Consider the following 24293-nt stretch of genomic DNA (forward strand, 5'->3'; position numbering starts at 1 on the left):
CAGACTTTCCACAATGAGAGCCTCAGAACATGGCAAGTCAGCTTTTCTATAAGCTATGGACTCCTGTTTGTTTTAAAGTAAGGAAACATTCCTGTCTGCTCCATACACTCAGGTGCCAGAGATCAGTGCTTATCAGGTACTAGGGCCTGGAAATCCTGTCTGAAATGATGGCAAAAATCTTTACCATCTCTGGCTAGGAGGCCCTGAGCCCAAGTCAATGATGACCTGGGACAAATCTATTTACTGCTTGGGCCTCAGTTTTCTGAATTGCAAATGACATCTGTGGTTTCCAAAGTGAGGTCTTTAAAGTTAGCAGGGAAAGCCAATGGGGCCATCTTCAAGGCCTTCGAAAACCAAAGGGGGCTCATGTTGTTGTCATGAAGTGGGGGACACCAAGCCTCTGGCTTTGGGCTAGAATTAGAGCATCTCGTCGTGTCAGTTCTGCACCTGGCCTGCAGATCAGAAGTTCATCGAGACAGTTAAATTCATGGAAAAATATGAGACAATTAAATCATTATTGATTAGTAAATACAGTTTGGGAAATAAAAGCTTTCTGAATAATGGATCCATAGAGGGAACACATGGGAAACATTGAAAGGTGTTTGATGACACTTGGATTATATAAATCTCTAAGATTTAAGCAAGGTAAAGAGTGCTTCCTAGAATTAGTAGCAGGTAAAATAACTCAGGGGATATTCCAAGTATAGCCAAATAATAAATCAACAGAATATTCAAGAAATGCTGAAGTACTTATTATATGGAGGTACCTAAAGTGAGGCTGGGTCTCATTGACCCCAAACCCTGGTTCCAGGTGGACGGGGTGGTACTGTCTAGCTGGATTCCTCGAACAGCTGCCTGCAGCGCTGGAGGGCAACATGACGTGCCCCCTAGGCACTGTTCCTGCCACCCCTTTGCTTCGTGGTCAGCTTCTTCCTGCCGTTCGAGGGTCTTGCTGAGATGATTCTAGATGAAGATGATTTCATCCTGTCTGACGCCAAAGAGAGCTGGCAGGTGTGTGTCACTTCTCGAGAATGCCAGCTCCAGGAGGCTGGGGCGTTTTTCATGTGTCTTTTGTCCTTTGCCACGTCTAGGTCTGTCCCTGGCACATGGTAGGTTCTCGATAAATGTATGTTGACGAGTGAACGAGGCCCAGAGAGCGCGCTCCTGGACCTGTACGAGACCTCCCTCTGGGCTGGCACGGCTGCCTAAGCTGGTGGCAGGGACCTTTCCCTTCTCTGCGGCCCTCCACGTCCTGCTGCCTCCCAGCTCCTGATGGCTCTGACGCTGGGCTCTGACCGAGACGTGAATTTCTCCAGCTCAAGCCGCCCTCCATTCCAACACCTGGTGCCGACTCTGGCTGTCCCTGTGTTTTCATCCTCACACCTGCCCTGGCTCGGTCGGATCCCTGCCACTCTGGCTCTGAAGTTGTGGTCTCAGAGTTACTGCCCATATTCGTTTCCTATGGCTGCTGTAACAAACTACTATGCATTTAGTGGCTTAAAACAACACAGATATATTATCTTACAGGCCTGGAGGTCAGAATTCTGAAATGAGTCTTAAAAGGTTATGATCAGCACCGCAGTTCCTTTCTGTGGTCTCTAGCAGAGAACCCATTTCCTGGCCCTCCCAGCTTCCAGAAGGTGCCTGCCATCCTCCACCTGTGGCTGCATCTCTTCATCTGCTGCTCTGTTACCACGATGCCGTCCGCTGACTCTGATCCACCTGTTTCCCTCTTACAAGGACTCTTCTACTGGGCCTGACTGTACAATCCAGGATAATCTCCACATCTCGAGATCCTTAACTTCATCCCATCTGCAAAGTCCCTACTGCTGTGTAAAATGACACAGTCATAGGTTTCAGGGATTGTGATGGGACACGTTTTTTTTTTGGGGGGGGGGCATGATTCTGCCTGCCACGCAGCCCCATCCCATGGCTGGCATGGAGGGTCTCCCGAGCTTTCCAAACAATGTGGTGGGTGTGGCAGGCCTGGTGCCTGCTCCCCGTGGACTCTGGTGTACCCATAGATCCCACAAAGCCAGGAGAGACCTCATCAGCACTGCTGGATGTGGTTGGAAGGGTTTTCTTTCTGCTGAATCTGAGAAACCACAGCATGGTTTGCTGGACGTTATGGTTCTAGGGTTGTGCCCCACACATCTGACCACGGGTCTTTGGAGTCCTAAAGAACTAGAAAAATCTCTAAGGTATAATGTCAAGGTTTGAGAGTCTTTCTCCCGATCCTCCATTGGTCCTAATTATCGCTGAACAGCAGCCACTGCGGAGAATGGAAGAATATTTGTGTCTGGGGATGGCTGATTGAATGAAGTAGTATAGGATTCTGAGCAGAGGCAGATTTAGCCAGCAGTGCAAGCAATAAAGCCCTGTCAGAGCTCACACCCTCTCCTCAACCTTATTTTGCTGCAACGTGCAGCTAGCCCTGCCCAACCCCCGACGTGAGCCCTTGTGGTCCTCGATAAAACCACAGGATGTGGCACTGGTCTGCAGGAGTGACCTCGCAATGCCCAGGACCTAAGGCAGACTGTCCGTGCTGCCGGGCTGGCCCAAGCCGGGAGCCGCTTTGGCACGAGCGAGCAGGCAGACAAATGCTGATGCCACTTCAGAGAACCGCCCCTCCAGGTGCCGAGGGCGGCTTTTCTGATGCTCATGCTGTGTCATTGTTTATTTTTGCGAGGCGCCCAGCTGCTGCGGTGATGATATTTATATCAATAAGTGCTCTATTCATCTGCCGATTTCGGGGGATGCGTGCCAGCTGCATATGGCAGCCAACCTTAGGGCACTTCTGAGCCTGATGTTTTTGCATTTAGAAAATCAGTTCTCCAAGTCTGTACCAACATCTGGGCCTGAGAGATCTTGCAGTCAGCCGGGACCCACGCTGGAAAGGGGAGCGATCTTGACCCTTGCTCCTCTGTAGGCCCCAAAGTGGGGTTCCTCGAAACTCATCCTCTGTGCCCGGGCTCGGGTTTTGCAGGAAGGGATGTTGAAAAAGAGAAGAACAAACAGGCTGCCATAGGCCCGATTCCATTCCCAGGCTCATGAGCTGAGTTTGCTGTTTTACTTCTTCAGCCAAAGGAATAGGGGTGGTGATGCCTTCTGACTCCAAACCTCTGCAGGGAATGCTCTAGGACGCTCTGTTTTTTTTTTTTTTTAAATGGGAATTCATTTATTTCCATAGTTATCTCAGTTTCCAACCTTCCATTGTTCAGGCCCCAAACCTTGGAATTGTCCTTGATCCTTCTTTTTCTCTCCCATAACATGTGCAATCTTTCAGGATTTTTTTGTTGGCTTTACCTTCGGGCTATATCCACCATCCACTCCCTTGCTACCCCTCTGGCTCAAGCCACCCTCAGCCGCCACCTGAATAATTACAGCAGTATCCGCTCCCTCCTCCCTGCTTCCATTCTCAGCAATCAGCCTCCCCCCTCCGGCACCCACAATCTCTTCCCAACACAGCAGCCGCAGGGATGCTTTTATTAAAAAGTCAAATTACGTTGCTGCTCTGCTTAGAACCTGTCAATGGCTTCCTGTTTCTCTCAGAGTGAAACCCCAAGTTCTTCCTATAACCTCCGTGGCCCTCTGACCTCATTTTCTGCTGTTCTCCCCACATTCCCGCTGCTCCGGCCCCTGTGGCCTGGTGGCCTCAGTGTTGTTTCTTAAGGGCGCCGGGTGCTTGCGAGACATATGGCGGCCAGGTGCCGGTGGCAGGACACTCTTCTCCAAGAAGGGCTCTCGGACGGCCCCCTAGCCTCCTTCAGGCCTGTGTTCGGGTGTCACCTTCTCCACAGGGCATCCCCGACTCCCTTGTCGCAGTTACGCCCCATGCCCCAGACCCAGCCCTACGACGGTCACCATCCTGCCTTTTTACTTCCTTCTGCCAAACACTTTTTTCACCTTCCAACATGTAATTAAGTGCCTTATAGAGTGTTGGCTGTTGATTGTCTGTCTCTCCCTTTAGAACAGAGGTTGCACGAGAGCTGGGGATTTTTATGGCGCTTTGTCTGTGCTGCTCACTTGCTGTTGCGTTCCCAGCGCCTAGGACAGCTTCCAGCCGGGAGCAGATGCTGCGCCCATACGGGTTGCCCGAATGGAGGGACTCGCTCCCGTCTCCCACAGACACATCCCAAGCTGTGCTCAGCTGCACCCCTGCCCATCTGCACCCCTGCTCCCCTCGCCCCCACCTGCCTTTCCCCGGTGGGCCGGGTGTGTCCCTGGGCACCTCACTGCCCAGACTAGACCACCAGCTGTTACCTAAGGGGACTCATCCCCTCCATTCACCTCCCACGTGCAGCTGCCACCCAAACCTTGTGGACTTCAACTCGGGAGATGTTTTTGCGTCCAATTCCACCTCTCTCGCCTCCTTGCTGCTTCCCTAGTTTGGGTCACCACCTTTGCTTTCTGCACATGTGCAACATTCTCCTCCCCCGGCTCCTTGGTTCCCAGGTCCTCCCTCCGGCTTTGCCCTCTCCCTGGTCCCCAGGCCTGGCTTTGCAATGGGCACTGTGGCTCTGCACAGCACTGTTAACCTCCACGTGTATCCTGGGAACTGCAGGGGTCCCACAAAGGCACCCAGAGAGACCGGATCTCCCTCCAAGGGGCACCCAGGGAAGATTAGGGAGCGGAGTAAGAGGAGCCCGGCCCTCCCGCCGCACGCTTGGCCACGAGCAGCTCTTGATCATCTCTGTTTCATGCATTGGGCTTGCACGAAAGCTTTTAATTGCAGAAAGGATTCTGTTGTTTGCAAAGTAAGAGTCTGATGCTCACCACGCTGCCGTCCAAGGCCCGAGCTCCTCAGCCTGGCACAGTGAGCCCTCTGCGAGCCCTGCCGCACTTCCCAGCCTCACCCCTCCTGGCACACCCTGAGCCCCAGCCACAGGGGACCAGAAGCTGTTCTGCAAACAAGCCTAAAACACACACGCCCCTGCCTCGCCTTTGCCTCTGCTCTTCCCTCTGCCTGAAACGCCTTTTCCCGGCTAGCTCAGCCCCCAGATGCCTAAATCTCCTCTGCCTTCCTCAAGGCCAAAGTCACCTTCTTTTTGAAGTCTTCCCTCGCCCTGTGGGTAGAATTAATTGCTCTCTGCTCTTGGCCAGCACAGCACTTCACGCTGCTGACCTCTATTATACGCTGCCGCACGAGCTTGGGACAATTTGCTCATCCGTCTCTGTAGCAAGGCTGGGAACTTCGGGAGGGCTGAGACTACAGCTCAGATCTACTTCAAAAAAATTCTTATTCCCACCCAAGGCCTGAACAAGGCCAGCACTCAGACGGGAATGCATTGAGTTACTCTGAGTTTTCTTCAAGGCAGTGAAAGGACAGCTTTTTAAAAACCTGAAAGGCCATTCGCACCTCCGCTGACCCAGAATGGCTGTCCTGCTCTAGGGGTGTGGGCTCCAGACACTGTCCCAAGACAGTCAAATCATGTCACGCCTCTGCTTAAAACCTGCCGATGGCTCCCGTTTCTCTCAGAGCGAATCCCCAAGTTCTTACTATGACCTCCACGGCTCTCGGACTCCTCTTGCTGTTCTCCCCACCTTCCCACGGCTCCTGTCCGGTGGCCTCGGTGTTGCTCCTTAAGGGCACCGGGTGCTTAGGGGACGAAGCAATGGGGTCTGGCCCTGGGGGAGTTGGACAAAGGCAGGGGGGATGCTTGCTGGGGGCCTGGGGATACCTGAGCCCAGGGGCGACTTCTTGTCTCTGCAGGCAGCGGGAAGGGCTCTCCTGTTGCTCACGGCCAGACGGTGCCCCTCGCAGGACTCCAGCTGGGGCAGGTGCAGCCTGCGCCGCTCTTGAGGGCCGTCCCTCCAAGTCCAGAGCACGGCTCCCCTGACCCGCCCAGGCCCGCCCAGGGCAGCGCTGGGCCTCCTCCTACCTGGGCAGTGTCCATCTCATTCAGCATCACCACGGAGGAGCAGTTATAGTCGAACACCAGCCTCCAGAAGTCCGCCACGGTGTTGGGCAGGGGGTGCTGGGTGACCACGAAGGCGGCCGGCTGTTTGTGGCTCTGACAAAGGAATGACACGGGCTTGGTAAAATACACATGCATCAGTGGCACTCCGATGAAGACGAGGCCTGGATGGCTGCCAGAGGCCCCCCGAGCCTGCCAAATAGATTATACAAAGCACCTGCCTGCCCTGTTATCTCTCGGTGCCCTGGCGGCAAAGGAGACCTTCTCCTAATGAACACGTTCTCCTCCAAACTAAGACATTTCGTTAGGAAAGTGTCACTCGGATGGGGATTATCCAAATAAATTATTTATGTCTTGGGGCTCAGCAAATAATCATCATTACAACATGAAATGAAAAAAGATTCTAGATGCAGATTTGCTGCTCTGCTGGCCAAGACACCTCTCGGGATATAAGGGATCCACCGAGTCCCTGTGCCCATGATGCGGGGGAGGGGTGGCACTGGCCTGGGGCTCACTGCTGCCCCCAGGCTGGAATGAGGGCTGAGCTGGCCTGGCAAAGAGGGTGCTGTGACCTGTGAGCCCATGGGGCAGTGGAGGTACCCATGTGGCAGAATCAGGCAGACCTGAGGTTCAAGCCCAGCTTTGCCACTTGTAAGTTATTAGTCATCCATCCATCCATCCATCCATCCATTCATTCATTCAAATGCCACTTGTCGAGTTCCTTTTGGGGTGGTGGGAGAGGGTGCTAAGCACTGGCAAGTTATGGGATCACTCCGAAGCTCCAATTCTTTATCTGGAAAACAGGAATCATAAATCCAAAGGGCTGGTCGTCATACAGATGGAATGAGATTTGCATGTGAAAAGACCAGCACACAAGAGCCTGACCGTAAGCCCACTGGAAGGGAGGAAACACCCTTGACTTTGTCTTTCGCCCGTGGCGCCAGCATTGCGGCCGGCACACGCCAGGCCCTCAGCGCAGCGCCAGCGAGTAAGTGACTAGATTCAGTCCCGTGCTACAGATGGGGAAACAGAGGCCCAGAGAAAACAGCCTGTGGGAATCTGCAAGCTTCACCCGGGCCCTGACTGTCACGCTGCCCTGTGAAGAAGGTGTCTGTAGAGCTTGCTCACGTCCTGAGCGGTTTGTGACACCTGAGCAACAGCTCGTGCTCCCAGCAAGTTTTCCCAGGAGACAGTTTCCGTGGGAGTCACAGCTGTTCTCAGTGGAGTCACAAGTCAGAAGGAAGATGGGGAGGGAAGAGGGACAGAGCCCTCGCAGAAGCAGGACAAAGCCTTGCATGCATGGCAAAGGATGTCAGGCACGCATTAGGGGCTTCTGTCTTCCCAGGGCCGTCTCCCTGCCAGCGGGATGATCAGAGGGGCGTCTGGGAGGGCTTTGGACCATTTAGTTTCCCCAAAGCCAAACTCTTAGCTTCAGACAGACGGGCCAATTCCAGACATGGAAAGGAATCCAGGCTTTAGGAGTCCACAGATGTAGGGTTCAGATCCGTGAATCCCCTATTTCTGAGCTAGTTGACCTTGAGCAAGTGCCGGAAATACTCTGACCCTCAGGACCTCACTGGAAAATGCAGATATTAATACCCAAATGCAAAACGAGACAGCATAAGTCCAGGGCCCGACATGGTGCCCAGCACTCGGTGAATGTTAGTTTTCTTTCCTTTTTTCCTGTCTCTGTGATAAATGCTCTATTAGGCCAGCACGCCTGACAAAGCCTTATCTGAAAATATGTTCGAGATCCGTGCTCCTGCCGGGTTTCAGGGATCAGTCGGCAATCCATTTCATGGATAACATCATCCTTTACCAGGGGAAACATTAAAAATTAACCCAGAGGACTTCATATTTTTCTGCTAGAAGCAAAGCTGCTATGGTTACCAGATAATGCACAGACTGAGCTGGAATACAGATAAGGACTTTTTTTTTTTTAAAATATAAGAAAGGAATAGGCCCCAGTGATGGCTCACAGGAGAAATGCCCCGTGGACAAAGAGAATACAATCAGCATCAGAGCTTGGCAGAAGGCATTTGACTCCAGGCAGCATCTAACCTACTAAGTAGAAGCCAGGCGCTTGTTTGATCCTTGCTTGGATGAGGAAGGCAGGGAGGGGTGTTGGGACAAGTAGCAGACAAAGCTGGGAGGAACTTGGAAGTGTGGGTGCACTTCTGAACCCCATCTCTCACCTTACACACACATGCACACACTGACTCTGGAAGGCTCTAAGCTAAGATAATGCTGGAGGTCTTCTCTCCACTCCAGCTACTTGACATGACCAAGACTCCCTGCTTCTAGACCTGGGGCCAAGGTTTTCATGGAGGACATGGGCACCTTGTGGGCCGAGGCCAGGGCAGATCCCTACAGAGCTGAGATAGGCATTGGAACTCCCATCACCTCCCTGCTTCCAACACCTAAGACCCTTAGGGAGAAAGAGCAAGAGGACCAGAGATGAGAAAATGGTTGGCCTTGACCCCAGGTGAAAGCACCCATGTTCTTGTCTGTTCTGAGTGAGATGAGAGGGCCTCATGCACTGGATGGATGTGATTTCAGATATGGGGCAGGGAGGGAACCTAGAAGACCTCATTCCAATCAGGCCACAGCACTCTTGGTCTTTGACCTCTGGAGGTGCAATGTTTGCATCTTACTGGATGGAGAAAACTGTGGGGAGTCTCAAGAAATAAATTCTAGGGTTTAGGATTTGCCATTAGCTTCCTGGGTGACCTTGAGCAAATCTAGTTCTCTCTCTGGCCTCCATTTCCTCTGCTGAAAAGTGCATGGCCTGGACTAGCTGGTTGTGGTTCCGTCCTGCTGCAAACACCTCCATGCCTTGCAGGTGAAGCTATGACACGCAGAAGTAACTGGAAGGCCCCAGGGAGAAGCACACGAGACAGCAGCATGGGCCCACTGGGGCAGGGATGTGACCCTAGTCCCAAACCAGGGCAGCATGGTGGAGTGCCCTTCTTGGGCCTGATGTAGAGAAAGCATGAGACGGTGCCCCTAAAAGGACAGCCAGGACACTGCCTGCTCCCCTCCCTGCTTGCTTTACCACTTCCCATCAACTGCTCAGTAACCATGTACTGAGCACCTGCTGTGTGCATCCTCATCCTTGCTCTGCACAAGTGTTAGCTGGGGCCCTGCACGGGAGCTACTAGAGGGCAGAACCTGTGTCTGCTGTGTTCCCAGGGCTCAGGGCCAAGGGCTGGCACGGAGAGTGCTTCCCTTCCTGGGCTTCAGGTTGGGAGTCAGCCCGTGGGAGATGGGAAGGGGTGCCGAGCAGGCCTGCAGGCTTGCCGTGGTGGCATGGAGGCCACTTTAAGGCTTTGGTCTATTCTTTCCAGGCTCTTTATGTGAGCAAAGGAGCCAAGAGCATAGCTCGTCTAGGTTTGGACCAGAGCCTCCCGGGGGGAGCAAGGTCCTCGGGGCCAGCAGGTCAGAAGCAAGGAGAGGCTGGCTGGGGGAGTCTGGGCCCTGGGGTGCAGCCACCTCCACCCTGGGAAGGAGCTGTTCCCGGGAACGCCAGCCAGGAGCTTCCTGCCAGGGCTTGGCTTACGTCCATCAGCGCTGCGTTGATGTAGTTGCTGGACTCCCCGTCCACCGAGATGAGGAAGGGCAGGCAGCGGTCCAGAGGCAGGACGTCCATGCTCCGATTCTTATCGTGGTTCCGCGGTAGGAGCCCAATGCTGCAGTCCTCAGGCCGTACGCGGGGCGTCACAATGTTAAGGGTCTGTGGGGCACAAAGGCGGATGGATAGGCACTGCTCAGATGGCTGTCCCTGAGCAGAGACACAGCGATGTCCCAACTTAGCTGAAATTGCCTATCTCTCCCCTCCAAGTCTGGCCCCACTGTCCCTTCCCCAGGGCCTGTTCCTCTTCTGGGGTGCTGTTCTATCATCTCCCACTCCCTGCTGCAGGGCCTGTGAACTGTGGGGCACCGTCAAGGTGCCCAGGCTGCAGGGACAGCACACCCACACGCAGGCTTAGACACAGACCTGCTGCACCTGCCAACCACGTGGACTGAGTGGTTGAGCTTGGCCAGTGCTGCAGTAAGGGTCGGGCCAGCCAGGAGGACATATGTGACAAAGGGGTAGGGCATCCCTAATGAGTGTTAAACATCACATGGGGTGTCATGGAATGAGGAAAATGATTTTCCACCACTCTTCTCAGAGAGACAGAGAGCTGGCTGAGGTTGGGGGATACCCGGATGAGGTGTTCGGGAGGGATGAGAGATTTCCAAGGGGCAAGCCTTAGTAGGTCTAGAAAATTGCAGGGTTTGTGCTCTGCAGAGTAAGTCCTGCAAGTTTCAAGCTGAAATGCCCCAGCCAGCAGATTAGATGAGATGTGATGTGCAATGGCCGGGGTTCTGTGTCCCCCGTCCTTCCCTTATTCACACTCTGTCCCTACTCCAAATCAATAAAGACTAGTGTTTGAAGAAGCACTAAGGTACTGGCCTCACTGGGGTATCTGCCCATGGAACCACGGGCCCAGCATTTGCCCATAGACTTGAAGCAAGTCCCAGAGCTTCCTTGCTTCTCCTGGCCTGGTCCTCAGCTCCCATTGCCCAAGTGGGACCCTGGCATTGGCCTTGGGATGAAGGGCTGAACTCTGGCCTTGTCTTACCCAGTGATTCATACCCAGGCCTTTAAGACCAAAGTTGCTCCAACCCTGACCATATGGGCTCCGAGGTGCAGATTCGCTATGCCTGATATGTGCTCTAGGATGGTGCTTCTCGGAGTTTAACATGCATACAAATCACCCAGATATCTTGTTAAACAGAAGGTTCTCATTCAATTGGTCTGGGTGGGGCCCAAGATTCTGCATTTTTCCACTGAGGAAATACTTAAAAACCCTGAGTCCCTCCAGGGAAGGAGGAGTATAAAACTCACACCTGTGTGTATAAACTCGTCTCCATTCACAACCTGGACAAGAACTGAATAAGACCTCAGTTCAAAAACACAATTATAGTTAAAAATGAGCACCAGCAATCACTGAGTGATTGGTTCATGGTTGCTCGTGGCTGTGCAATTTATGTTCTGAAATGCAAACTGCAGCTGCCTAGAGCTGCAAACACTGAAAGTGTACAGACACATCAGTTCTCACAAAGAAAGCCCCATGAATGTACACAAAGCCACTGAAACTGGCTAGGTCACTGTTATAGCCTGAATGTTTGCATCATCCCAAAATTCATATGTTAAAATCCTAACCCCCGAAGTGATGGTATTAGGAGGTGGAGGCTTTGGGAGCCGATTAGGTCTTGAGGGTGGAGCCCTCATCAATCAGATTAGTGATCTTACAAGAAGGAACATGAGAGTTTGCTTCCTCTCTGCTTTCCACCATATGAAGAAACTATGAGAAGGCGGCCATCCGCAAGCCAGGATGGGAGCCCTCCCCAGACCCTGGATCTGTTCACAGCTGGATCTTGGACTTCCCAGCCTCCAGAAATGTGATTAAATAATGTCTATTGTTTTGTGGTCTATGGAAATTTGCTTTAGCAACCTGAACTGACTAGGACAGCCACTGAGACTGAGATTTGCCCATACCTGAAATTCATCTTTGATTTGGCTGGAGTTTGTCTGAGGGTCCAGCCTGCTGATATTGTAGTAGAGAGAGCGGAACTCGCACACGGGGATGGCGGTGTTGCCGCAGAGGCACGCTTCCAGGATGGCATCGTGCACAAACACGTACTGCTCCTGCGAAGTCGAGGGGAGAGGGAATAGGGTACCAGGTAAGAACAGTGGCCTGGGAGTCTGTTGTCTACATTTCCTCTTGCAGACTGTGAAGAATGGGCATGGTTTATATATTGCAGAATCCTTACTTTTTATCCTGTAACCCAAAGGGCCAAGTTTCCGTGTTTCATTGCGACCAGCTAAACTATGGTGAGTTTTGTTCCTCGTGCAAGATTGAAGAACATAGTCACTGATAAAAGTGAGAACCTTCCAGACATGCGTCAGCACGTGTTCTTGGTGTCTGGCCCACGTTCCCTCGGCTTTCACCTTCACCTAATGACAGCTGCTTGCTGCAGATGCCTGGAATTCCCTGCTGAGAGCTTTCTTTCTAGTCCCAGGAGCACACCCGGGCTGTGTGCAGGGCAAGCCAGCAGGACCAAAGAGTTAATGCCCTGGGAAGTCGCCCTCAAGCAATGACAGATGGGGAGTTGGGGATAAAACCCCACGTTCCCTCCCTCCTTAGGTGGGATAACTTGGAGGTGCATGTTCCACACCATCTATTGGAGATCCCGGCAGAAATGGGCTCCAGTTGTCTACGGTGTTTAACAGCTTGTTAAAGTCGTCTTTGTTTGCTGCCTCCCCTTCTCTCTCTCACGCTCCCACTCATGAAGCAGCACGTCTTGGGGTTACCTCCCAAATAAACTACTTGCCTTCAAATCTTTATCTCAGGGTCTGCCCCTAAAACATGTGCTGTCCCTCTCCCATCACGATTCTTTGTACCTGCTGCTGTCTTCTCCTGAAACTCCGCTCTCCCTCTCTATACCTTCAGCGTTTCATTCCTTCTGGGAGGTCATCTATTAATCCATCAGGCAGAAGTTGCGGTTCCTTCTAGGCCCTTGATAAATGTTTGCTGAGTGATCTTTTTCCCTTCAGAATTTGGCCTATTTCTCTATAAAGTGCTTATCCAGGTTCATCATGATGAATCTGCATTTGACTGTGTCTCCCTCACCAAACAGTGAGGACTGTGTGTCTGACTCCAAGCAGCGAGGCTGTCTTCTGCACATGTGGACCTGGGAACCGATGGAGCAGCCTTAGTGCTGGAAGCCTGCAGACTGGCCTGTGCAAGTCTGCTCAGAGCCTGCACCCGGGTCCTGTGTGTGTAAACCTATCAGTGGGGGTATTCCCTTTGGGTGACTTTTCTTTGCAGGGTTGAGGATATGTGCGGCTCCTTGTCTGTCCCCCCTCTGACTACCTGGGCACCCTCAGCCTTCACTAGAACCAGAAGATGGACTTCTTGCAGGAATAACAAGCCAGGGCACAGGGGAGTGGGACAGGCAGAAAAGGTGCTTGGCGAGAGAGTGTAGGGTCTTGGGGACACATGGACGCATGTTCTATGACAGTCTGGCTACGTGAAGTATTGGGGATATGATTTCCTGGTTTCTTCTTCATTGGTAAAATGGGGATACCAGCGGGAGCCACACCATTGGTTGCTGGGAGGAGTAGAAACAATATTCTGAACACAGAGAATGCGTACTCCTGGCTCATAGTAGGTGTGCAACAATAAAGACGAACCCCTTCCACATTCCTCAGGTCTTGGGCTCTATCACTGCACAGAGAGGTGCCTGAAGGTCCCCTCCCTCAAGATCAGGGGCTGTGTGTTATCTCTTTAGGAATCCTTAGCACCTAGTTCAAGTACTCAAAAAGTTTGTTGATGAAGCCATTCCCTGCAGTGACTGAATCCATGCTCGGTGCATGGCAGGCATTCCACACGTGCCAGTGCTTCTCTTTCCCTCCTACTCCTTCACCCAAGGCAGCAATACTATTGAAAGAATCCCTGAAGTTGCCGTGCGGTTGCTGCTTGGATGCCCTCAGAGACGGGGAACTCACCATCATTCCTCACGGGTGGAAGTCCCTGCCCTGTAGCCCGCCAGGGTTGGCTGGGGCACCCCATCCTCTACGGTGGTCTCCCCATAGCAAGCCGAGTGTTTACTCCCACTCCTCCCATGCCCAGGTCCCTTTCTCTAGGGTGCCTCCCCCCATGGTCTCCCAGTGCTAGCATGCTTCTCCTTGGCCAGCGGCTCAGCCCCCTGGGACTCACCTCCGTCTGTACCAAGTTGACCCGCTGGGCCCGGAGCTCACGCACACAGTTGAAGATGTCCACCACGCCTTCGTTCTCGGCCATGTCGAGCATGGTGTCGATGGCAATGAAGCAGCCGGTCCTCCCGGCCCCGGCACTGGGACAGAAGGTGCGGTCTGTGTTAGGGATCTCGGAGTGGAGCCAGCCCTGGGGACCCCCACCCCCCGCCCCCTGCAGCCCCGTCCTCCAGGGCCCTGCCCAGAGGCAGAGTGCTGCAGAAGCCAGACAGAGCCAGACAGTCTGAATCCCAACCTCCTCGGGAGATGTTGAACAAGCAACTAAACTTGGAGCCTCAGCTCTCCCCTTTTTAAAATAAGAGAGTGATGCTTGTTTTCGAGGCTGCTTTAATCAGGACTGGCTTCTTTTGTTGTACTCATTTAACAAACACTTACTTAGGCTTTAGAGAGTGCCCGTCATTGTTCTAAGTGCTCTACGAATGTTACCTGTATAAATTTCCCTATGATCCCATTTCACAGCTGAGAAAACAGAGGCACAGAGGGCTTACCTTGCTCAAGGTCACACAGCTGGCAAGTGGCAGAGCTGGGACTTTTACTCAGGCAGTCTGGCTGCAGACTGTGTGCTGTTACACTTCCTTTCTTAATAATATAGCACATAATTCACACTTACGCAGTATGCCTGCATGCAGTTTCCCCATTTGTTGGATAACAATAACTCATCTATATGGTATAAAACACCTAACGTGGTCCTAGCACGCCGGAGATGCCTAATAAATACGTCTTTCCTCTTCCCTTCCCTTCTTTTCTCTTCTCCCCTTTTTTTTCTTCTTTAGCAAATCGGTTGATGGATGGAAGCAAGGAAGGAGAGGAGAGAGAACAGAGGGGAGGTAAACGAGAGGGCAGAAACTAGAGTCCTCTGAGCTGTCCCCGAGGCGGAGAACAAATCCCAGAGCCCCATGTCCAAAGCCCGGTGTTCAGCTTCCCCTGCACCTGATTCCCTGGGATCACGAGCCAGAGCATCACTGACCTGGAGCAGCTGACAGTCCTGAGACCCTTGTCAGGTATCACGTTTCCCGATTTATATTCAATTTCTGATCACAGATGGGACTCTCAGACCAAGTCCAAAATATCAAGAACTCAGTGAGACTCCATGGACCATGGCCAGCTCTGCCCAGATTAGCGCTGGCTTCCCAAACAGGGGTGCCGACCCAGAGACAAATGGGACGTTTGTCGTGAACACATACAGCCTGGGAAGGGAAGGCCAGGCAGACTGTCGGGGAGGTCCACCGTGGCTGCTTTTTCACGTCTTGCTTCCCTCGTGGAAACAAGTGTCTTTGTCTAACAACGCGGAAATCAAAGGAAATGCCAAGAGCAAGAGTGATGGAACAAGACAGAAAAGCAACTTTGGCTGATTATAGATCCAAGGAGCCTAGGCCAGCGGGGACCATCACCTGCAGTAAGCAGGGTCTTCATTCGTAGTAAAATTTCATGGTTTCCGTTGAGTGAAGTCTGACTTAGATTTGCTTCAGAACAACCCTCGGAGTCCAGACCCGACAGAAGGGGCTCAACGGGCTGGACTTCAGTATGGAGGGGGGAGTACCAAGGACCACTCATCTGTTTCTTCTTCATGTCTCATCCTCAACACGTTTTAGCAGAAAGAACCAGCCCAATTCGGTTTTGGATCTTGAAACCGTCAGTGAACAAGTTGCCTGGTGTCGGTGAGCCTCGGTTTTCTGACGCATATAACATGCCTCCCTGCAGGGGCTTTGTGAGGACTGGGCTGTGTTGATTTCAGCACTGCAAAGTAATCGACCACAGGATATTTGGAAGGGACCCCTGGGATCAAATCCCGGCTCTACCACTTACTAGCTGTGTGACCGTGTGTAAACAACTTAATCTTTCTGAGTTCCATACTCTTCTCCGCAAAATCATGCTGATAATAACAACAAACAGACCTACCTTGTAGCGTTAATAGATACCACATGTAAACTGTATGAAATTGCATTAAAAACATAGTGCATGTAAATTGCTTAGTCCTGTGCCTAGTTGCATAATAATTTCTCAATTAATAGTTGCTGTTTACACTCAACAAATATTTGTCGAGCATCTACATCGCACTAGATGCTGGGATTGGGAGTGAGGATATGAAAATATGGTTCTTCTCCTGAGGGATTAACTATCTGGGGAGGGGGATGATATTAAGAGGCAGAGAATAGTGATATTTTTCAGTGCCTATTGCATGTCAGGGATTCTCCCAGGCACTTAGTTAGCCAACCCATCCAATCTCACAGCAGCCCCAGGCGTGGGTCCCATTCTGCTCACATGCATTCAGGTGACTTGCTATGGAGATGCAGATGTAGGGCCACCATGCACAGCACTGGGGCTTAGCAGAAGGCCTGATAAATATTCGCCATTGTTGCTCTTTCTCTCTAATCCCTATTCTGGCTCCTCTTTGGGATATAGGGCTTTGGAGCTAAGGTTCTATTGCCCTTGGGTTGCTCTGAGATGTAAAGCAGAGAATCAGTGCAAAACACTTAGAGAGCCCACGGGTGTCTAAGCCCAGGCCTCTTCATCCTCAATCGCTTCAGCTGTGAAATGGGCTTGTGTGGCTACAATTGCAGTGAAGATAAATGGACGCTGTGTGAGGGGGCCGGCTCTGGGACATCCACAGTTTGCGGGGTCTTCCTTGTTCCCTCGACGGACACAGACACTGCCAGGGCAGGGACACAATCACCTGAGCACACAGGGTCTGAGAATTGGGCTGGCCAAGGTCGTACTGGAAGAGCGAGGCACCGGGAAGGAGGGGGACGCGGGCTGGCCAGCTTCCGGTCGGCACATCCATCCTCCTCCAGTTCCGAATGCCCTTGACACCACACTTCATCTCCATTTGGGAGGATTCGAAGACGTGCCACTCACTCTCAATGTGACTTTCTAGGTCAGAGCTGAAAATATCTCTTCTCCATAATAAGGTGAAACCTGGTGCTGTCCACTTACTCTCTATTAGGGACCCTGCAGGCCAGCACGTGATTTTAAAAATAATAGAAACGAAGAGAAGCGAGCTTCTGCCAAGGCACGCCGCTGCCACACCAAGGAGCTGAGGGTGAGTGTCCGGAGAAAAGCATGTTAAATATCCCAGCCCCGTGTCTACCTTCTCGCACACCTCAGTTTTCTCATCTGTGAAATGGGAATGATAACAATGTCCACCTCTCGAGGCTGGATGAGAGGTAAATGAAGTGACGTGGGTGATCTGCCCACGGCAGGCGTAGCAGGCGCTACCAGCGCCCAGCCTACACCTCCAAAGACTTTGCTATTTCAGGGCAACGGCAATAACAATGACTACTGCTGCGAGCACTATTGCTGATGTTGTTAGACCTGGGACCGGATCTCATCTGAAAGTGCTGGGCCCGGGGGACACAGGCAGTGGAGTCTTTAAGGCAAAGAGTGAAGGCTACTGGAAAAGACAATATCTCCCTCTCCAAGAAAGCAGAGCTGCAGAGGCGCTCCTGGTTAGGTGGGGGACCTTCGACTCACCTGCAGTGGACCACTATGGGCCCAGCTTCCGGGGGGTTGAGGAACTTGACCTGGCGGATGAAGCCCAGAAGGCCAGTGGCGTAGCAGGGGACGCCGTGGTCGGGCCAGCTGGTGAAGTGGAAGAGGCGGAGCTCCCGGATCTCGTGGTAGCCTTTCTGAGGAGAGAGCGGGCCTCTGTTCCTGCAGCTGCTGCCCACCCTTACCCGGCCCAGCAACCTCCAGGGAGGACAGGGCCCTCGCAGGGCTAACAGATGTCACTGCCCAGAGTGATCCTGGGATCAGTCACATTTGGAGCTTTGGGAAATGTGGAGCTAGTTAAAGTGAAACCGATTGCTTTATTGCAGGACTTCTCAGAGCCTTCGGTGCGCTCATCCACATTCTGAATGCCCAAGAGGACAATATAGCATGTGTTTGCCCAGGGGACCCTCTTTGACGGGTGTTTTATAGGAAGTGTATTCCGTAGAACAGACTCAGAGAAATGATGGCCCTGAAGACCAAGTTCAAATTGTTTCCAGTGTAATACAAGGCCTTTCAGTGATCGGGATCTAATTTCCTCTAGTGTTCTAGCCTTGGCTGTGATATAGTCTCTGTGGCTTTCAAAATTTTAAAAATTTATCAGACTTCCTTATTAATTGGATTCTTACTTAGAATTACAAGATGTGAAACAAATAAAAGCAGAGCAGTGGTAGAGCCTACAGCTCTGATCGATTCCAGTCCCCCGCCCCACAAACAAACAAACAAAAATGCACTCTAGGCCAAACAGCGGTTTTCTGACTATTCCATGGCCAGGTCATACCTCTGAGCCTTTGCTTATACAGCTCCCCCTACCTGCTTTTTTGCTACTTAGCAATCTCCTGCAGAGACGTAGGGAGCATTGACTAGGAAGAGTCAGTTTGATTGTTCATTCCTTTAGTTAAAAAATAGATTAAACTAAATAACATAGCGAGACTTCATCTATACAGAAAATAGAAAAATGAGCCGGGCACGGTAGCACAGGCCTATAGTCCCAGCTACTCGGGAGGCTGAGGCAGGAGGATTACTTGAGCCCAGGAGTTTGAGGTTGCAGTGAGCTATGATGATGCCACTGCACTCCAGCCTGGGCAACAGAGTGAGACTCTGTCTCAAACAAGAAGAACAAAGTTCACCAAAGCTTATCTGTGCCTAGCCTTATGCTAGGCACTAGATAGGTAGAAATAAAAGCCACAGCCCTTGTCCCTGGAACAACTTATGGCCTTTTTGGGAAGGCAGACTCCTAAGTGAATAATTCTACTAAAATGTGTTAAGGAGTGTCAGCTAACCTAACCTGAGGAGAGGAGAAATCAGAGAAGGCTTCCTGGAAGAGGTGATGCTTGACCTGACTCTTGAAACACAGTAATAGTGAAAATAATAGTTAACACTTATTAAACATTGACTGTGTGCCAGTCACTCTTCTGAATACTTTAATGCGTTAATTCACTTAAGCTTGATACCAATCCTCTTATTGTTGTCTTCGCTTTACTGATGAAGAAACTGAGGCGAAACAAGGTTGAATAGTAACATGCCTAAGGTCACAATACGACTAGCAAGTTGTAAAGTGACAACGTGCACCCTGGCTTTCTGGCTCCAAGGTGTGCGCTCCTGGTCATCAGGATGCTCTGATGCATGAGTATCACCCAGCTGAAGAGAGGGAGGGAATCCAAGGCAGGGGGCAGCATGGGCAAGGGCCAGGGGACAGGGCTCAGCATGGGGTGTGCAGAGAGTCCACTGAGGCAGGCGGAAGACAGGCCATGGGGGCACCGGGGGCATGGGAGGATGGGTGGGCGCTGGATCCTGGGAGGCCTTGAATCCACACTGAGGCCTTTGGACTTGGTCTCAAAGGCACTGGGGAGTGGTAAGGAGGTTGCACAGATGGCAGCACAGGGGGGAAGTGCGTGGTTAGACTCATATTTTAGGAAGCTGCATCCCGCAGCCACTCTCAGCTGAATGGGGCCCCCTCCCCTGGGGCAGGGGTGGGAGAGTTAGAGTGACCAACTGGCTTTGTCAACTGCCCAGTTTGCCCAGGACAGAGGGGTTTCCCAGGACATGGGTCTTTCCGTACTAAAACCAGGACTATCCTGGCAAACCAGAATACTTGGTCACCAGGATGGGCGTACCCAAGGCCCCCGTGCCTCAAGGTTGGGCCAAGCACGCAGTGCCGCAGGTGGAAGCCAGTCTCCAGCTGAGGCCACACCCCCAGGACCGAGTTTGTGGTCCCCGCCCTGTCTGGCCTCCCTCACCCGCTTTCTCCTGCACACGCTCCCTCCACACAGGATCCAGGGCACCCAAACCCTCCTGCCACGGGATCCGCTTCCAGGAAACCAAACTAAGGCAGGGGCAAGACGAGAGGCAGAGTAGGAGGAAGAGAACAAAGGCCCAGATAAAGGCAGTGGTGGGTGAGCTGAAGCGAGAGAGGAGAAGGCAGCTCCCAAAACACTTGGATGTTTTTCACTCGTCCGTCCTCCAAATCAGCTCAGTCCTGGGCAGCCCTCCGTCGAGCCCCTCCCACCTGCGCTGTGACTATTTTCCAGGGATCCAATGCCCGGATGGGACCAGGCTCTCTTCAAGGCACACAACACTTCCTGCTTACGAGTTCTGGGTTGCCCGCTCAGGAACCGATTTTGAGCTAAGATGCCAGGCAGTGTTTGCTGAGTGCCCCCGCCTGCGTGCCGTGGCCGAGCCCAGGGGAGTCTTTTATGGTTATCTCCCTACGGGGAGTGTTGTTGAAAAGAAAAACAAAAAGACAATCCACGAAAGGACCCTAACTCCCCAGCATGCTTTGCTGGCTGTGATTCTCAAGGCCTCCCTGCCCAGGGTCTGGGTCTCAGGATGGGGCACCATGTCCCCAGCCACTCAGTCCCTTCCCAGGCACCAGCCACAGATGCGAATGACAATGGCGCCCCACCCAGATCCTGGTGATTGCTCTCGGCCTCAGCTGCAGGGCATGTTGGCTCCTGGTGCCTTGCGGTTCTCCCCTTTGCTGGAGACCTGCCCTCAGCTAACAGGAGCTGAAGGTTACCCCCCAGTGGTTGGTCCATAGTCAGTGAACTGATTGATACAGGAGCACAAAAGTCTGGCTTCTCTGCCTCATCAGGGACAGCTCTGGTGTGGTCTTTGCTCCAGAGGTCCCCTGTGGGTCAGGCCTATGCTGGTCTTCACTGGAGACTCAGTCTTAGCAAAGCACCTGGTTTAGTAGGTAGGTGCTTAGTAAATGTTAGCTGTCATATTGATATAAGATATAATCATGCTATAATGGCAATGATTATATAATAATTACATTGTAAATATGATAATAATTGTTATGTGAAGTCTCATTCTTGTTCATCAAGCTCCTACACCCCTGTCTAGACCAGCATTTCTCAACTGTGGCCCTATTGCCACTTGGGCAGGATAATTCCTTGTTGGGGGGGCTGTCCTGTGCATTGCAGGATGTTAATCAGTATACCTGGCCACCAGATGCCAGTGACAGCCTACCTCCTACCCTCTAGCTGTGACAGCCAACAATGTTTCCAGACATTGATAAATATCCCCTGGAAGACAAGATCGTCCCGGTTGAGAACCACAGGCATGGAACATGTCAAGATATTTTTTCCCTTAACATTTTGCATGTTTTTCCCCCTCTGTCTGTGATATTATTTCTTCCATCTCATCCTCTGCCAGCTCCTCCTTCTTCATTCTCTGCCCAAATGCTTCCTCCCCTGAGAGGGGCCCTCTGACCACCCCTCTTCCTGTAGATTTATCTCTCCACCCTTTGCATGTTCCTTTGTGGCTTTTATCACAAGGTGTCATTATTTCATTGATCCATCTGTTGAATTCTGTTTGTGCCTCGCACTACATTGTGAGTTCTATTGTGGCAGGATCCATGTCTTCCTCAACTGCTGATCTGTCACTGGTGCCAAGCATCAGGCTGGGCACAGAGCAGACCCTCGGGCACCATGTGTTCTGGAGGCACAAACAAGCCAGCTCACCTGGTGGACAGGTCGCCCGCAGCTGCAGGGAAGCTTACCTTCTGCACCGTGAAGGTGCGGATGACATATTCTGCCAGGGGCTCTGTTTCGATCAGGGTGACTTTGATGTCTCCGTAGACCTCCGTGTCATCTGGCCAGTATCGCACGCACTTCACCTGTGGCCAGGTGAGAGACAGAGAGAGAGAACAGAGACGAGGATGCGTGAGCACGGGGCTACGTGTGAGCAGCCGCCTCACCTGGCCTTCCCATTCAAATACACCCGAGGGCGACTTCAGTGGACTGAGAACCAGCCCGCGCGGTTCTCAGCTGGCCAGGGGTCAGCAAACTGCCTAGGGCCAAGCTCACTCCAAAAGGCACTGGAGCCATTAGGAATAATAGTCGTACCTTCTTTTGCAAAGCTCCTGGTAATTTTCAAATGCATTGCCACACTAAGTGATCAAGTAGAACAAGGTAAGTTGGGTGGGTATTATTATCCCCATTCTATGGATGAAAATAATACTCAAGTTTAGAAGCTGGGTGACTCCTCCAAGGTCACGTGGCCAGCGTGGGGACTGGCTGAGTCCCCTTTCTACAATATCAGGCTGGAGCAGCTGAGCGTCATCAGCTGAGCAGAGGTGAGGATAAAAGGTGGGAAACGGTGAGGAGGTGGAAGCAGAAGTGCTCAGGACAGGGACGCCATTTAAGAGGCGGTAACCGCGGGGCTGGAAGGAGGAAGGATCTGAGTTGGGAAGAGGACGGCAGGGCTAGGCTCCAAGGGAAGACTGCAGCTGCTCTCTGCCCCGGCAGTGGGTACACGTGCTACGAACAAGCCATCCCCACGGTCGACTCTTTAATTCACACTCCATGGAGGAAAAAGAGATCACGGTTTTCCCCTTAAAAAAACAAAAGTATTATTACCATTCCGGGGGACGCCGCACGGCCTAGAGTGGCCTTTCCCACAGTGTGTTCCGCTGGGTGCTAATAGGTGTTAGGTAAAAAAAAACGAGAAACAAAAAACAAACAAAAAAAAAGGTTTTGTGGTCAAATGAGTTTGGGAAATGCTGGATTACACAGAGTTAAACAGGCTGCTTTGCTACAGGACTACTGGGCTCCTTCAACGCGCTACTGCTAACGTCTTTCACGAGTCTGCAAAAGGGGCACAGCGGACACAGCATTTCCCAAACGTATTTAACCATGGAACCCTCTTCTCACTACGCATCCTGCAGACTAGCATCCCATGGAACCCACTTAGGGAAACACTGGTACAGTGCAACAGGGTTTGAAGGCAAACGGAGCCATTGCTTGGTTCTAACACTCGGTAGCCATGCAGCTTCCAGAAAGTGCCGGGACCTCTCTGAGCCTTAGTTTCCTATTAATAGCGACAGCTAACAGTTACTGACTGCATCTAACACTGCTTACGCAGTGTTCCACAAATACTTCACATGTATAATTTTAATGACTTATCACCATAGCCTTATGAAGTAGATATGATTATTAGCCCTATTTTACAGATGAGGAATCAGAAGTAAAGGAAGGCTGAGAAAATTGCCCCAGGTCAACTGTCAGTAAGGGATGGAGCCAGGATACAAACCAGGCTGTCAGAACGATAACCAGAAACACTGGCTGCTGTGATTGTTGTGAGATAAATGGAGTTAATAACTCACAATAAGTATCTGGCACGGTGCTTGGCTACCAGCAGGAGTTTCACCAAGGGATTGTTTTCCTCCCAACATCCAACCAAGATGGATAGATCAACTTGGTCTATCCATCAAGGGAATTTGTTTCCAACGAGGACTAGGCTATGCCTTTGAGTTCTCGAATCCCGGGATGGCCTTTTTGCCCACGGCAGCTGCACCGGGGCCTGAGTCCTCGGGGGAAGAGTCTGAGCGAAGACCACGAGCATCCACATGAGAATCTAGAGTCAGATTTCATGTCCGGATTCTGGCCCGGTGACTTCAGGGTAGTTACTCCACCCCTTTGGATCTGTTTCCTCATCTGTAAAACTGGGGCATGGAACATATATATATATATATATATATATATAAGTGGGCTCAGGGGTAACATCTCGCCTGGCCCTACATTCCTATGAGGCCATGAGATGTCCACACCCCTTTCCTGGAATTTGACAGCCCAGATTTTCCCACTACCACGGAGGCCAGAACTCTTTCTGGATCATCTGGTTCTCACCAAAACAAAAACTTACCTGCCCACTCTTTAGTTAGTTCATACGATATACAGAGAGGCCCTTTTAGTCCTAGCGCTTGCACACCTTGCCTTTAAACTCAGCAGCCCGCCCGCCCGCATGCCGCCGTTAACCAAGTAGGCCAAAAGGATCGGGAATGGCAGCCCAGTGTTCATGCCCGGGCCCTAGTTCAGGATGACTCAGGAGAGAGCAGAGATAGAGCAGAGAGGGAGACCAAGGCCTGAGCCCTGAAGAATGCCAAGATTTAGAAGTCAGGGGAGGAAGAGCAGGTGACAAAGTGTCAGATGCTGCTGAGAGGTTGAGTAAGATGAGAAGAGAAAGTGGCGGCTGGATTGTCAACATGAAGGGTGAGAGTGATATTGACAATGCCACTGGTGGTGGAGGGGAGAGGGAAGCTAAGCTGGAGTGGGTAGAAGGAAACAGGAGTGCAGAGACAGAGCCTTCTTTGAGGTTTGGCCAAAATGTAGGGACAAGAGGATACTTTTTATTTGCCTGTTTTCATTTTTTTTTTTTTTAAAGGTGGAAGGTACTGAGCATGTTTGCATGCTGAGAGGAACAGTCTAGCAACGAGAAAGAGACGGATTTTTCAAGGGAGAGGGGCAAACGAGAAAACCGTTAAGCAGTACTCGTGATTCGAGGCGCCGGGCTCGCCTGTAGAAGGGCGGAAACACGGCTTCTGTGGTCTTAGGCGGAGCCATGAGAAACGGCTGATTTGGGACCATTTAGGGTCAACATAAACAGCCGCTGCCTACGGTCGAACCTGACGACAGAGGGGAAGGACAAGAAGATGGCTGTAGATACGAGGAGGATTGTAGCTTTGTGGTGTGACAATGACGGAGTTCACGACCGATGGCTTTCATTTCTTCGAAATAGATGAGAGATGATGCCATCAATGGAGAGAGAGGGTGGGGGAA

At 51.7% G+C, this 24293-nt stretch overlaps 1 protein-coding gene across 5 annotated transcripts in view; it reads right to left on the reverse strand.

Moving 5' to 3' along the window:
• The window catches only part of PTPRT (protein tyrosine phosphatase receptor type T), a 1014822-nt gene that overhangs the window by 17709 nt on the left and 972820 nt on the right, over nucleotides 1–24293 (reverse strand). For all 5 annotated transcript variants that reach the window (XM_012781110.3, XM_020281830.2, XM_076011129.1 and 2 more), the window contains 6 exons: nucleotides 21236–21352; nucleotides 17215–17369; nucleotides 13688–13823; nucleotides 11464–11613; nucleotides 9478–9651; nucleotides 5883–6014 (listed from right to left, as the gene is read on the reverse strand). In XM_012781110.3, coding sequence (XP_012636564.2) covers nucleotides 5883–6014; nucleotides 9478–9651; nucleotides 11464–11613; nucleotides 13688–13823; nucleotides 17215–17369; nucleotides 21236–21352 — 864 coding nt within the window. The remainder of the gene's footprint in view (nucleotides 1–5882; nucleotides 6015–9477; nucleotides 9652–11463; nucleotides 11614–13687; nucleotides 13824–17214; nucleotides 17370–21235; nucleotides 21353–24293) is intronic.

Source organism: Microcebus murinus, chromosome 16 (genome assembly GCF_040939455.1).
Source record: "Microcebus murinus isolate Inina chromosome 16, M.murinus_Inina_mat1.0, whole genome shotgun sequence".
NCBI classification, from domain to species: domain Eukaryota; kingdom Metazoa; phylum Chordata; class Mammalia; order Primates; family Cheirogaleidae; genus Microcebus; species Microcebus murinus.